The 13,930-nt window shown below is 39.2% G+C and overlaps 1 protein-coding gene across 3 annotated transcripts in view; it reads right to left on the reverse strand.

The window, feature by feature from the left end:
- The window catches only part of SLAIN1 (SLAIN motif family member 1), a 52,838-nt gene that overhangs the window by 14,247 nt on the left and 24,661 nt on the right, over positions 1-13,930 (reverse strand). The window contains exons 3-5 of one of the 3 annotated variants that reach the window (XM_065655225.1): positions 6,241-6,390; positions 4,207-4,356; positions 1,652-1,996 (exon numbers count right to left, since the gene is read on the reverse strand). In XM_065655225.1, the coding sequence (XP_065511297.1) occupies positions 1,652-1,996; positions 4,207-4,356; positions 6,241-6,390 (645 nt within the window). Of the gene's footprint in view, positions 1-1,651; positions 1,997-4,206; positions 4,357-6,240; positions 6,391-13,930 lie in introns of those variants that run through there. The other 2 variants (XM_065655234.1, XM_065655241.1) reach the window with 2 other exon arrangements.

Here is a 13,930-nt window from a genome sequence, read left to right on the forward strand (position 1 = left end):
CAATACAGCGAAAACTTGACTCCTTGTCTGCCAACAGAACACTGCCAAAGTAAAACGTTTCTCACCATCAGTATTTGCCACTTATGTGGATCAGCGCTGCATGAGTCAGAGGCTGAAGGTGCAGAAGCTGAAGAGATAATTCCCCTCTAAAGACAGTGGTGTCAGCTATTATAGGACTGTCTGCCATTCCAGCAAAAAGGAAACTTGAGGTCATGTGCGTCCATCTTCTGAGTGACACCGAAAAAATTATCCAACACTTTGAAGTTCATGAGAAAAAAGGCAACCAGATGATAAAATTGGTGGCCTTTTACATTTATGCATTTTCTAGTCAATAAACGAAGAGTTTAGTATTTTTAGTGCCCTGTAAGTACTTCCTGAGGTTTCCATGCGGGAATCCAATGCTTAAGGTTCCACTGACACGGAACATTAAAAAATCATTCAAAAAGCATTTGGAGACCTTATAGAAATATCACAGCAACACATCCTGTCCTTAGTCCTTAATTAAAAATGTCCCATAACTTTCCCTTCTTTCTCCCCAACAGATTTTCTGCAAGATTTTCAGTGCTTTCACATTCTTGTACCTCTACCAGCAAGAAAAATAACACTGAAATTAATATGCTACATATGTTGTACCAACATATGCTCACATCGCTCTGCCCTCTGTCAACCTCAGCCTTCTTTATATACTGTCACTTGTCAATTATACTTTCATGCCATGTCTTACTTTGAATGCAAGTGCTTTTGGCACCAACCTGTCACGTCTTATTTGTCAGGAAAGCAACATGCATACCTGTAGCGCTCTATAAATAGCAACTGCTTTGAAAAACGCATTTATTTTCTTGCCCAAAGGTGAGCTGTAACCTGCAATGTTACAAACAAGACCCTGACTGTTTCAAATAACCTTGGGGAAAAGACTGAAGGAACAGGAAAGTAAGATACAGCAGGAGGAAGAAAATTGTGATCATAATAAGGAATGAAAGGAAAGTAACTGCAACAACGGAGGGAAACTTAAGTCTTGAGTAAGCACTGAGAGACAAACATTCCAGAGACTCTGGAACACGTCTCAAATGCAGTGCAAAAAGCATCAATGGCTCAGGGTAGTTTGGGAGTGACATTATCTCCTGCTATGCCAGCAGTCTGCCCTACCAGACCTGGAACAGAAGCAGAGTGTTGACCCTTGCCATAAACACTCATTGTGGATTCACAGCGTAGCTGCATTAACAGCAAAGTCAGGAATAAGAGAGAGAAAGAAAATCTGAAAACTCTATTTTGTATTTCACTGTATCCACGATGGACATGCATAGTCTAAGCTCGAAAACCCGATCAGTTCTTCTAACCATTAGCCTGCTGAAAGATGCTCTTCTTTCCTTTTTCTTCTTTCTTCACTTGTGGTCATACTTGCAGCACTTTAAAACAGACTAAAGCAACAACTTTCACAACCAGGTCACAGATTACATTTTGTAGCAAATTACTTAACAATAACATTCCTCAATCATTTGCACAGGCTTAAATTGCTTGTCACAATTCAGAGACTGATCTAGCTGTCATACACAAGCAGCACTTCACCCAGTTGACACAACTTGACCTTTAAAATGGCACTGGCGCTTCACAGAGAGGAAACGCCACTTCTCAGAAAAAGCATGAAACCCACCTCCATTAATCCTATTTGGTTGCTGCTCTGGAGTTTGGGCTTGAGGAGAGTAGTAGGGCTGCTGATAAGTGTTATTCGAAGGGAAGTGCGGGGAGGTCGGGCTCCTCCTGCAGTCCCGGATACTGGAGAAAGTCTGTGAGTGGGGGATCCCCCTCTGGAAGGGGGAGCAGCGAGTCAGCCGCGGCTGCGGAGGTGGGAGGTGGTCAAACTCTTCCTCGTCCTCCAGACTATAGCGATCGTACTCCTGGTCACCACCACACGTCCCTTTCTTTCCCGCATGCAGAGAGATGCTCGAACTGTGCCTTGACACAGATGCTGAAGTCGAAGCATAATCTTGCCTCAGGCCTGTAAATTCCGAGAAGAGGACGGTTCGGCTTCTGCTAAGTGATTGACTCTTAACACGCGCTTCAATCTTAAAAACTAAGAAAGTAAGTAGACATAATTTTACAGCAAGAACTGGAGTTACTACATCACCAGGCTTGAAGGTCTTCATCTGATCTAACTTTTGGTGTCTATCTTTCAGGCATCTAAGCCTGAATTATTTCCCTTGAGATCTCTTTTTAATAAAAAATAAAGATATAAACATCTCCAAAATGCAGTACCTGTGAGATTTCTTAGATGTCTCTCTTAACACAAGATGAATTGCCTTCAGGAGGCACCTATTTCTCTGCCAATAGAAAGACTACATGAGCATTAAGTATTTAAATTTTAAACAGTCTTAGAGGAATTAACACTCACTGTATTAGTTTTCCAAGCTACTGCTATCCTACTTCTATATTCATGCAATGAAAATGCTGACAACAACATTTCCTAAATTTAAAATCCATGTAAATATTCAGGCTGTCCAGCCTCCCTGAACCAGAATTAGTTCCTGCCAGCAGCCAGTCTCATGGACAAGGCTCAGTGGTAACACGGCCATGTTTTAGACACATACGCATCCTCCCGGTCCCTTCTCAGAACACCGGGTTTTGAAAACCATCCCACTATTAGCACTGCCCCAGAAGAGCATGTTTGCTTTGGGTCAAGTGAGAGGAAAACATCCACATCCCTTGTACATCCCTCCTTTTCCCAGCTGCACAGTAGCCAGGGAAAAAGGGGATATACATCACATTTCCAGGAGCTGAGTAATTCCATCAACAGCTGCGGATAACAACTTTTCTAGATTTACAAAAAGCACTCAGCTTCGACAGATGTCTTTGCTGGAAACTTCTTGTTATAATATGCTTCCCCCACCCCTTAAGTGGGAGTTTCTATTCTTGCCCATGAAGACAGCATGTCTGCGTGCAAGTATAACACTACCACTTTCCACGGGATTAAGTGGGCAACAACCATCATATGCTCAAACATTCTGTACCAGGTGCTACTACAAGGATGAGATACAAATCATTATAACTGTCATAAATTAGAAGGAAAGCAGTGTTTTTCCTTCCAGTTTACCAATGACCTTATTCCTTAAAGACCTAAGTACCTGAAGTCTTTTTTTAAACCTCACTGTTGAGGAGACAAGCGCAGCTGTCATTTAAGTAGTGCAACCCTTTGCATTTTTGATAGTCTTTTTTAAAAAAATTATTATAAATTTCACATAATGTCAGAAATTTTCCTAGCTGCAACTACACACATTTGCCAGCTGGGAATTCAGCTATCTAGGAAAGTCTCACACTTGCTAATTTCTCTGCTGAACATGACAAGTGGTACCAGACGCTCAGCAAGTTCGACTGCTGACAAGTGATTGTGCTGACTTGCTCGGTCTAGTTCCTGCAGCCAGATCACAGCTCTACTTTTTTTTCCCACATTTGATTTTTATTTTATTTAATCACTTATTACTTGGCATTTTCTTTCAGTCACCACCATCTCTGAATTTCTCATTTCTCATCCTATCATTTTCTCCTTGATGTCTCACTTGGCACTAATAGTAAGTGAGAAAGATACTACACTTACCGCCTGAATGACTTCTAAATCAAATGCCATTTATTTATCAATAAAGACGTTTTCCAAAAATTACTATCAAGCCATACTATAATCTATGTCAAACATGCTTACGGGCTCAAATTTGTGCATAATCACTAGTTTCAAACCAAAATGTTAAATTTAAAAGTCTCAACTCAGGATTTAAAGGGAAATTATTTTCAAAATTCATCCAACAACTAAGAAAATTAAAGCAGAGGCAAAAAAATCCATGAGAGCTTCTTATTTTCACCTTTCTCATGAAATGTAAGCAGAAGAAAAATGCTTTAGCATCTTCCCTTCACAGAAATAAAATAATTTTAATTAATGTGGTAAGACATTATAAATCTTCTAAATCTAAATGTACTCTGGAGCTACCAGTTGGGAGTGAGAAATATATAAGCATCAAGTTTTGAAACATCCAGTACCATTAACCTGAACCCAACAACCTGCGTACCTCCTTCTTGTAGGTGAAGGGTTTTTCCACCTGGCACTTAAGAGCTGACACTATTTAAGAAAGATCCATTTGACTGAGACCAGACTGGAGCAGTTTTGACTGTTACAGGAAATCGTCCTCAGATTATTTTGAAAGATGAAAAAAAGCCACTTACTCTCCTCCTGTAGACGAGCCATGATCTGTACATCGGTGAGGTCCTGCAGCTTGTATCCCATGGAGATGGAGTCATCCTCCAGCTCCGAAGTGCTCAGTTCACTGTCTATTGACGACTGTGGGCTCAAAGGGGAACTCCTGGAAATGTAACCTAAGGAAGAAAACGTAACCTTTAGTCTCTGAAAACATCTGCCCATCTTTCATTCACAACAATCTGCCCTTCATTTTACAGTAGATTAAAATATTTTCTGTATAATGGATAAAAACTTCCAGAAAATTAGCAATCCACTAATAAATAGCAAAGGGATTTGATACTCAAGGGTAGTAATGGATCATTAATTACTCTGCTTGTTCCCAAAATAACATCACATAGCCTAGACAATGAATAATTTACCCAATACAGTTGTGATACTGCTCAGATTAGTGTAGTCTTAAACACATGTGCATTTGAACCCTTCCCATGGTACTGTGGTTCTCACTATTCTGTTCTGAAAAGCAAGTGTGTTTGTGTCACCAGCTTCTGCTCAGTACTCGGATTCCCTGTCAGAGCCATTTACCTAAATTTTACTGGGTTTTTTTGTGTATAATAATCAGATAAATCAATGACAATAATAATTAAGACTGAACCTTATGCAACAACAGAGCAAGCGTTGCCTCCTTCACAGAGCTACCTTTTGGAGAGGGCTCTGGATTCTATGTTTTCCTCCATGACAGTAAAAGTATAAACCAAATCGCAATTAGTTGCATGAGCTTATGGCTGCCCAACTTCAAAGAAGAATTATTCAGATAAAACAGTAAATCACTTTCTAATATCCTCCGGACCACCGGAAGCCCAGAGCCTGCAGGGCAAGAACAGCTGTGACAAGGGCTCATCAGCTTTGCTTGTATCACAGATGTGTTCACATCCTCAAGCACTGCTCAAAGCAGTCACCTAAAATTCATCCCAAATTCAGCTGTGCTCTAATAATATCTCCAACAGAAAACAACACACAGGGGATTACTTTGCTTTGGAAGGACTGTAAGGAGTAAATGTGTTTGCTTTTTTAAATTCGCAAGTTACAGTGGTCCTCGAGGTTTTGCAAAGGTAGCAACAGCTCTGCCCTCCTGGAACAGAAGTGAGAAGCTTGGCAAGATACCTGAGGGCATCTCAAATAGCATGAGATCCCTTCATTTAGGAACTAAACTACATCCCACTGAAGAGGGGAGCTTAGGCATCTCACTCACACAGGCACCTACACCAGGTATTCAGTCTGGAGCTGTATCCTACCCTCAGTGCCCATATCCCTGCACTGATTCCATGCACTGTAAAGAAAATTGCGCACAGATCAGTGTGACACTGGGGCTAAATTCCTTAGACCACACCTGGTCCCGACAGCAATAAAACGTTAATGCCTCTTCCCCAGATTAGTTTCTCCACTGCAGCTTAAGAGAAGTCATAAATATAAATCGACTCCTGATACCTGTAGCAAAGAAGGAAAAATAAAACTCTTCGCAATTCACAGCCCATAGAAAGTTTGTATTTTTCCTAAAACTCCTGTGTCCCCTGAAAATCAGTTGCAAACATAAAATAAATCTTGGAACCTCAGGTAGTAGCAGCAGTGCCAGCTTGAAAACATCCGTGATTCTGCTGGCTGTTTTTATTACAGAGAAATTCCCCCTGCAACTTCATCACACAGCTGCACAAAGGTTTCTATAGACATAAAGAAGGTTCACAGTGGGGCAGAAATTAGCAGTAGAGGGCAGACAAAACTGGAGACTTCTTCAGCTGACACAGTCACAACTATACTCTCAGGTAAACCCTTATTGAGAAATAGGCCCTGTTTACTCGCATCACTTTCCTACAACATGCTGTGTTCAATAGAAGATAACCAACACTAGCAGTTAATTGCCAAATTTTAGGTCATTTTAAAAAAATCTCGTGAGATGAGAGTCTATACAATCATCCAGTCAGTGTATTGCTGTTATATGCTAGCAAGATTAGACTAAATTAAGCATTTCTGTAAGCACCGTAAATCAATAAAAAGATAAGCATTACCTGTCCGTTCAGGTGTTAGTATTGCTTTACTGGAGGTTTTAGAGAAGCTGGGACTATTAAAGCCATTGGTATATGGGGTGAGTCTCGCAACAGGACTATAGGGAAAAGCCAAGGAGACAGGCGTAGAGAAGAGGTTCCGCCATCGGCTGGCTGTTACAGATGCAAAGGGAGGAGGGGGAAAAAAAAGATTTACAGTTATAAATAGAATAGTGCTGTTACAGAGAAAAAACATCTCATCTTAATCTGTTCATTACACATTTTTTACTTATGGCAAAAGGAAAATAATGGTCAAAGTTCAGCAGCAAAACAGAGGATCAGCATAGCCTTCTACATCTAAAAGTGTGCTCCAAAAAGTTTTCTAGCAAGTATGTCTTGTTTACTATTTTCTATGTACACATAATTTTGGTATATATTTATCACATACATCACTGTGCACCAACACACAAAGTAACAGAAGAAGTAAAAACCACTACAGCTAATAGAGTAACACAGATTAAATTTGTAGTGCTCTTCAAGGAATTGTTCATGGCAATCAATCATCACACAATTGAATTAGCAGTTAAATTATCAGTTATGGGAGTTCAGAGACACAGCAGCAAAAGACTCTTAACCATCAAGTGCTAAAACCAACTGTAATCCCAGAGCAAGCTTTTAAGCTACCATATTTCCCTTCTTTTTTTACAGCATCAAATTCCCAATTACATAAGCATGAATTTTTTTTTCCATTGTTTTTAGAGGATCAAACAAATGATAGAATGGGGCACATCTTTTGCTACATATTGCTTACAATAAACTTGCAAGGCATCTGGTCTGCTCAGTAACACCACAGAGAGCTCAGAGTAGGCAAAAAAGTTAAAGGCTTATTTAATTTACATTTTCTTAGCTCATCCAGTAAAATATGAATGCAACTGTCCTTCAGTTTGCTTATTTTTTAACATGTGTTCAAAACAAAATCCAAATGCTCTTCAGAAAAAAAATATTAGAGGTAAAGTTGCTTTAAGTAGATGGAAAAGGCAACATTTTAAAACTGTACATTTCAGAGAACCCATTCAGATATAAGCGAAGTTTTTACAGATAAAAACCAAATGATACTATTGCCTGTTTATTTGTGGTAGGAACATACCTATAACTAGCTTAGAAATCAATGCTGTAACCTTGATGTTTAGCAGGTGTACTTTGTGCTGTCAGGTGCCACAATCTGGTTTTAAAAACTAGAAGGGCCCAAAATCCCTCAACCTTTTCAAGTAATCTGCTCGTTGTCACTCCAAAAGATGCTACTTCCCTCTCATTCTTTTTTGCTTTGACCCAATCAAAGGTAGTCCTGGGTTTGTAAGGAATAAGCAGCCTTTTCTACTTTTCCCACTAGAAGCAAAGGCAATTGCCTGGTTGCAGCACCATCACAAAGCTATCTGCTGGGGAAGGGACTACCTGTGGGATGGAGCTAAACAGGTTGCCCAGAGAGGTGGTAGATGCCCCATCGCTGGAGACGTTCCAGGCCAGGCTGGACGGGGCTCTGAGCAACCTGATCTAGTCGAAGATGCCCCTGCTCATTGCAGGGGGGTTGGACTAGGTGACCTTTGAAGGTCCCTTCCAACCCAAATGATTCTATGATTCTAAACTACTCAAGAGTAAGATATAAAAATGCAAATGATGCTCTTTGCTGTCCCCTCATCATAGAATTATTGCAATTCCCTCATTTTTCATGATTCTAGTTCCTTAAACGATAAAGAAACCGAAAGGTCTGAGATCTGAACTAGGAACAGCATCAGCACCACTTCTAGGAAATTGCTCGATGCCAAGTGACACAACACCAACTTCCAGGCAGGGCTATTTGTCTTTAACATTTACCATCATGATCAGTTCAAAAGTCAAGTATGCAAGTGTCCCAGGAAAAAAAGGAGAGCAAATGCAGATGGACGAAACTCTACAAACTCATAATTAACACAGATCGCTGGGGATGAGATTAACTCACAAAAAGTCAATAACTATAGACTGATTGGTGGCATTCACCGAAAGAAATATACGTGATAGAGCAGATCTCAATATCACATCCACAGCTTATGTTTGTCATTTCCACTAGAAACCATCAGAAGGAGCAAAGGATGACAGTTCCTTGTGATTTTATTTTTCTGCCTAACACAAGATCCTGTTTTGCAGCTGCCTGCTCATTTGCCAGGCCAATTAGCTGCCAGAATGTTCTCACCCCCAGATGTGGTCAACCGTACAGCACAAATAAACATCATTCATTACCCTTCACAATAAGCGCTGTGAGCTGGCCCACTAAGCACAAAGCAACAGTTATCACGGCTATGAAAGCAAGAACCCACACAAAGAATATAATTAGTATTTATGGCAAACCAGATTCCAAACCTCTCTTTCAAATAGTATGTGTTCTCAAGGCAAGATAAAGGAAGAAGCCAAGAAACGCTATTTATACTCATCTCTCTATATACTAAATCTCTAGGTCTACTAATCTAAAATTATCCCCAATTCTAGAACATTTGCCACTTGCCTAAAATAAAACTTCATAGTGTTTAAGTTTCAGTGAAGGATTGAGAGTTTTAATGCATTTGATTAACTCCACTGTTCAGGATCAAATATAGAAAAATGTCATTACATTTCAAATGGAAATATCAAAGTACATATTGAGTACTTCTATGGTATTAACGAAGATGGCAAAATTAGACTTACTGAAGTCTTGTGTTAATGTGAAAACCATAAAAAGGTATTAGGAAGCAAGTGCTACAAACATCTAGGGAAATACATGAAAGAATGTAAAATTTATAAAATCCCCAAATTGTGCAATGGATAGTCATTTTGTAAGTTATTCTATCCCACACTGACTGGAGACCGCCCTGGTTAGTACCACAGTGTGCACAGATTTGCTCGTTGATACCTGTTCCCAGTAGGTTGTTTCCAGAGAATGAGACCATGTCGTTAAAACCTTTATTTTAAATTTAAAAGCCCAGCTGTTAAGCTCTGAATTTTACAATATTTGTAGCTGCTTCTTAAAGCCCCAACTCTGGTTGCCCACAGATGAAATAAGAAACTCAGGTAACCTTTTAAAAATAAGGCAAGTTTCTAACCCATGCAGTTGAATAGAAATATGAATAATCTTGCTCTGGGTACTTCATCCCAAAGATGAACTGAAGCAAGAAAAAGTATCAGCCTTAGAATGGAAATTAGGCCATGTAAAGAACCGCAAAGGAAAAATAAGCCAAAAAATCCATTTACTGATGGCAAATAGTTAAACGCAATAATAATCTGACTTCTTGAAGCATGACATTGTTGGCCTTTCACACCAAAGGAGCTAATATTCTCTAATATGATAAGCACAAATCATCCCAGTCAAAGTTTACAGTTAAATTTGAAGTGCCCAATTTTTTGGGTATGATTTATTTGGTTTTGACCAATTCTTAGTAACTAGATTGTGTAACGCAGTACGTTATCAACAATGTATGCTGTAATATTTTAAAACAGGACTTGTCAAAATTACTAAATAATCAACCAAACAACACTTTTCCTTTAAAAAAATAAAACTAGCAACAAGAGAGCCTGTTCATAACTTTAAAGTGTTTACTAACACAACTGAAGGTTTAAAAACTAATTAAGACCTTATTTTTATAACTTCCCTGGAGATATCAAAATGCTAAAATAGACAAGAATAGTAACTCTCGAAAAATATGAGCAGCTCCATAAACACAAATATTCTTCATATGGATTCATGTGAAAAAACAGCATTTGATAAGGACTGATGGAAAATTTAACATGAAAACCTTAACAAATAAACATCTACAGTATTGCACAGCTCAAAAGGAATGGATCACTCTGCAAAACCAGAGCATGCTGTACCATATCTAAAGCAATTCCTGAAGTAAAAGCAATTTTTCATTTAAGCTACATAAGGTATATAATTTCTAAACATATACAGAAGCACGTTTTTGAAAGTGAAGATGAAATTTGCTATTCAAATTAATGGGAACAGTCATAAGCTTGGACATGAGGTGAAACCAGCACAGATTCTCATTATGTTGTTTCAATTTTGTAAGGTTACACTGATGTAGTATGGGGGCAGATCAAGTACAAGTCCTGTACTTGATGAATCAGATATATGTAGGACATTATATTAGCTCAGGATATCAGGGTTTCCAAGTAAACCAAGAGAAGAACGTGTGCATTTTAAATACCTTTGATTTTAATACCTCCATTATGAAACTGGGTGAATCCAGTTTGGTATTTCTCTAACACGGTAAATTATTTTCACACTCTAAGCAACACAAATTAAAAATATTTATTTGCTTTAAAGACAGAAACACTAAAGTCATAAAAAACTGTGTTGTACTAACCATACTAAATTATATCTGAGGTGCTATCTACCTTGCTTATCCACTCAATTAACTTATGCTTTATATAGGCCTTCAGGCTAGACTCAAAAATACTTCTAAAGCTTAAGCTAAAAATAAATTGCACATATGCAGATACTTGAATATGGGTACTAATTACACGGCCTGAACAAAAACACTCTTTTGAGCCAGTAACTGGAAGAATATTTACAGTGCTGCCCATTCAGCAACCCCAAGTTTTGAACCCACAGTATTTTCCTGCTGACATACTTTTCTCGGAGCAGGAAACCCAAACCACCTCCCTGGTGCATTCTGCATACACACGGTTGCACAGCAGCCAGGCTTAAAAGCAAAATAGCTCTCTCGGGAGTGAAATGCGGAGTCCTGCATAGCAAACAGAAATATTTCGTTAATCACTGGAGAAATTCAAGAGTGCTAGAAGGAAATTCAAACCCCTCTCCTTACTGTAGATAAGAATATCTAAACCAGCTAATAGGTATCACCTCAGTGAGGCATATCTGATATCTCCCTCTCGAAGACAGGTATTTACCTGGTAGAAGAGAGGTGCTAGATACCCAACTGATACCAATGCTGTGGTGCCACCACGTAGGCACAGATTTTCAGGCAGCTAAGTTTTCAAAAAAGCCTAAGTAGATACTGTCTTTAAGTGCCTCAGTAGCTCCCAAGCACGTGGACCTTGGAGGTACATAAAATCCTTAGGTCTGCTTCACAGGGTGAGGTGTTCAGCTTCTGTGCTCTAAAGAGGTCTGTGACATCTTCCAGGGTTTACTTGAACGCAGCGCTTCAAAGCTTTCCTTTGCAATTACAAGTCCTAAAAAAACTTACTTTTTTGAAAAAATTGCAGTTTTATTAGTTACAAGACTACAAGCTCTGAGCCTAAGACGGAAATATTTTCAGCTCTAGTAACTGCGAATAAGAGTATTGAGTTGTACCTGTAAAACTGCAAGTTAGTGTGGGGCATGTACATACTCCCATCTTGCTCAACACTCCTGTGCAGTGAACGTCTCGACTTGTCAAGCAGCAGACTCCTCGTCCCACAAACATCAGCTGTGGCCATCTCAAGAGCTTCTTCCAGCACGTACCGTTTCCTACCTGTAGCTCCCGCAGCCATCCAGCTAGCGGTAGAAACTTTGCTATCAGCACAGACCCACAGTTCATATGTTTCATGAGCATTTTCAGTCACACTCAATCTGTCATTGCCTGAAATTATTTCCCTGCACTGCCACATATAGCTCACAAAACGCTCTTGGGGCTTGTTTGCTGTTTCTGTCCCCTGATTTCTTGGCCCACAGAGGCAAAGCATCCCTTCGTCCCCAACTGCAATGGTGACGGAGAGAAACAACCCTTAAGTGCAGACTGCACAAGGTGACTCCTTTCGATAGTCAGTAAATACAGGTGTCCAAAATACAATATAGTGTACATCCTTACCCTTGAACCTTGAGCTTCCACAATTAGACTACAACAACTGAACAAACACATGGCAACAATTTTTTTTGGTTTTGGTTTTCTACAAAAAACCCTCTACGGCTTCTTAACATCAGTCAGCTAGTGAGAAACCACATAGCAATGAAATGGCTTCATTTGATCCTCTTTTGCAAGAATGTAATTTCTCTACAAGATTCTAGGTTTTCACAGTGGTTTTAATAGTCAATATATAGGATTTCCATGTAAAGTAAAAAGGAGATTAAAAACTCATCCTGTGCTACTTTAAAATAATAAAATGTAATCAAGCCCAGCTTAAAATGTCTAATGAAAATAACTGTTGTTATAGTTTGGACACACAGTGATAAATTAAGAGGACTTGAGAAAACTAATAGAGATCGTCCACTTTCCTGTAGGCCTGGGAACACTTTCAAAATCTTAGTTTTAACAGTATGTGAGAACTTCAGTTTTAAGAATATGTGAGAACTGGGGGTACCTGAAAGTTTCCCAATTCATTCACATAAAGCAAGTCCTTTCTGAAAAATAACATAAAAGGACCTAATATTAGTGAGGAGTGAGAAAGCAGTTCAGTTGGCTTGTATTGGTATACAGCTGCTTGGTGCATAGAACTGCAACAATTCATATACCTCGAGAGCTGCCCCAGCAAAAATTGCTTACCTTTTAAAGGTACAATCAGAAAGCCTGTCTAAATTGCAGTAGTTTCTAGGACTTCGAGCGAGCATAGCAAAGTAATGCAATCAGCAGTGGTGGCTGGAATACTTCAACTGGTGACAAAAATGTAAATCTAAGTAAGATTCAGGAATGACGCACTTTGACAAATTCCAGTTGTGCCAATGACTACCTATGAGTGTGAGCAGGGAAGATTTATATATTTTTCAAGATAGATGCACAATTACTCTATTTCAACGTATTAATAGTTCAGTGAAAGGCAGACCTGACAATTGTCTTTGGACACACTATATACTGGAAAAATGACAACACTGCTTTGCAAATGCAGGGTGACAGAGACTCTAATCAGTATGCCCTGATCCAACTGAGCCATAAAAACTATTTTATGACATCAAAGTATTCAAAAGACTAGAAATGAAATGGAATTGAGGTATGAGTTACCTCCAACAAAACTTCTACAAAAAACTATACTGCACATTAGCTACATGTTTTGGAGGGGTTTTTTTGTGGTTTTGTTTTTGTTCAGGTTTGTTTTGTTTAACTTGCCTCTCTTTAAGGCAAACTTTTTACCAGCCCACTATATAAAGAGACAAGCATAGAGGCTTTGTGAAAAATGTAATTGTCTCAGCATTCATCTTCTTTCTGTGTGCAAAACTCTCTCTGCATGCAGAGGTCCAAAAGCAAATTTTCAGAGCACAGGTAATAGCCAAACTTGGCTTCCCAGCTTCCCGTTCTTGGGAAACTGGCCAAATATTATGCTAAAGTATTAGGCCCTAGGCTTGACCTAGGGCCCAAATGTCTGTTGTCCTCCCAGCTCCCACACTCAGCAAGTACCATTTTATACAAACTGCTGGTGTGATGCATTTTCATTCCATTTGGTGTATTCTTAACCAGAACCCATGAGCATACAAGCTCTCACATTTCAGCTAGTTTGGAGCAGAAGACTCATTCTTGTATTTTAATGTATAAGGTAACCTGAAACAAAATATATAGCCCCAGATTCTTCAGCCAAACTATTAGCATTTCATTCATTAAGGAGAGTGTTTACCCTACTTAATTTTAGGAGCCTTCAAAAAAGGCATTTGGAGCCTGTCAAAACAAGGAATTCTTACCAAAGGGCACTGTGAAAGCAAAACTTCACATGGGAAGACTACACAAATTCACAGAAGAGGAATCCACCAGAGGTTAACAAATCGCATCTAAATCAGAGCTTG

The sequence above is a fragment of the Caloenas nicobarica genome, chromosome 1, assembly GCF_036013445.1.
Source record: "Caloenas nicobarica isolate bCalNic1 chromosome 1, bCalNic1.hap1, whole genome shotgun sequence".
Taxonomy (NCBI): domain Eukaryota; kingdom Metazoa; phylum Chordata; class Aves; order Columbiformes; family Columbidae; genus Caloenas; species Caloenas nicobarica.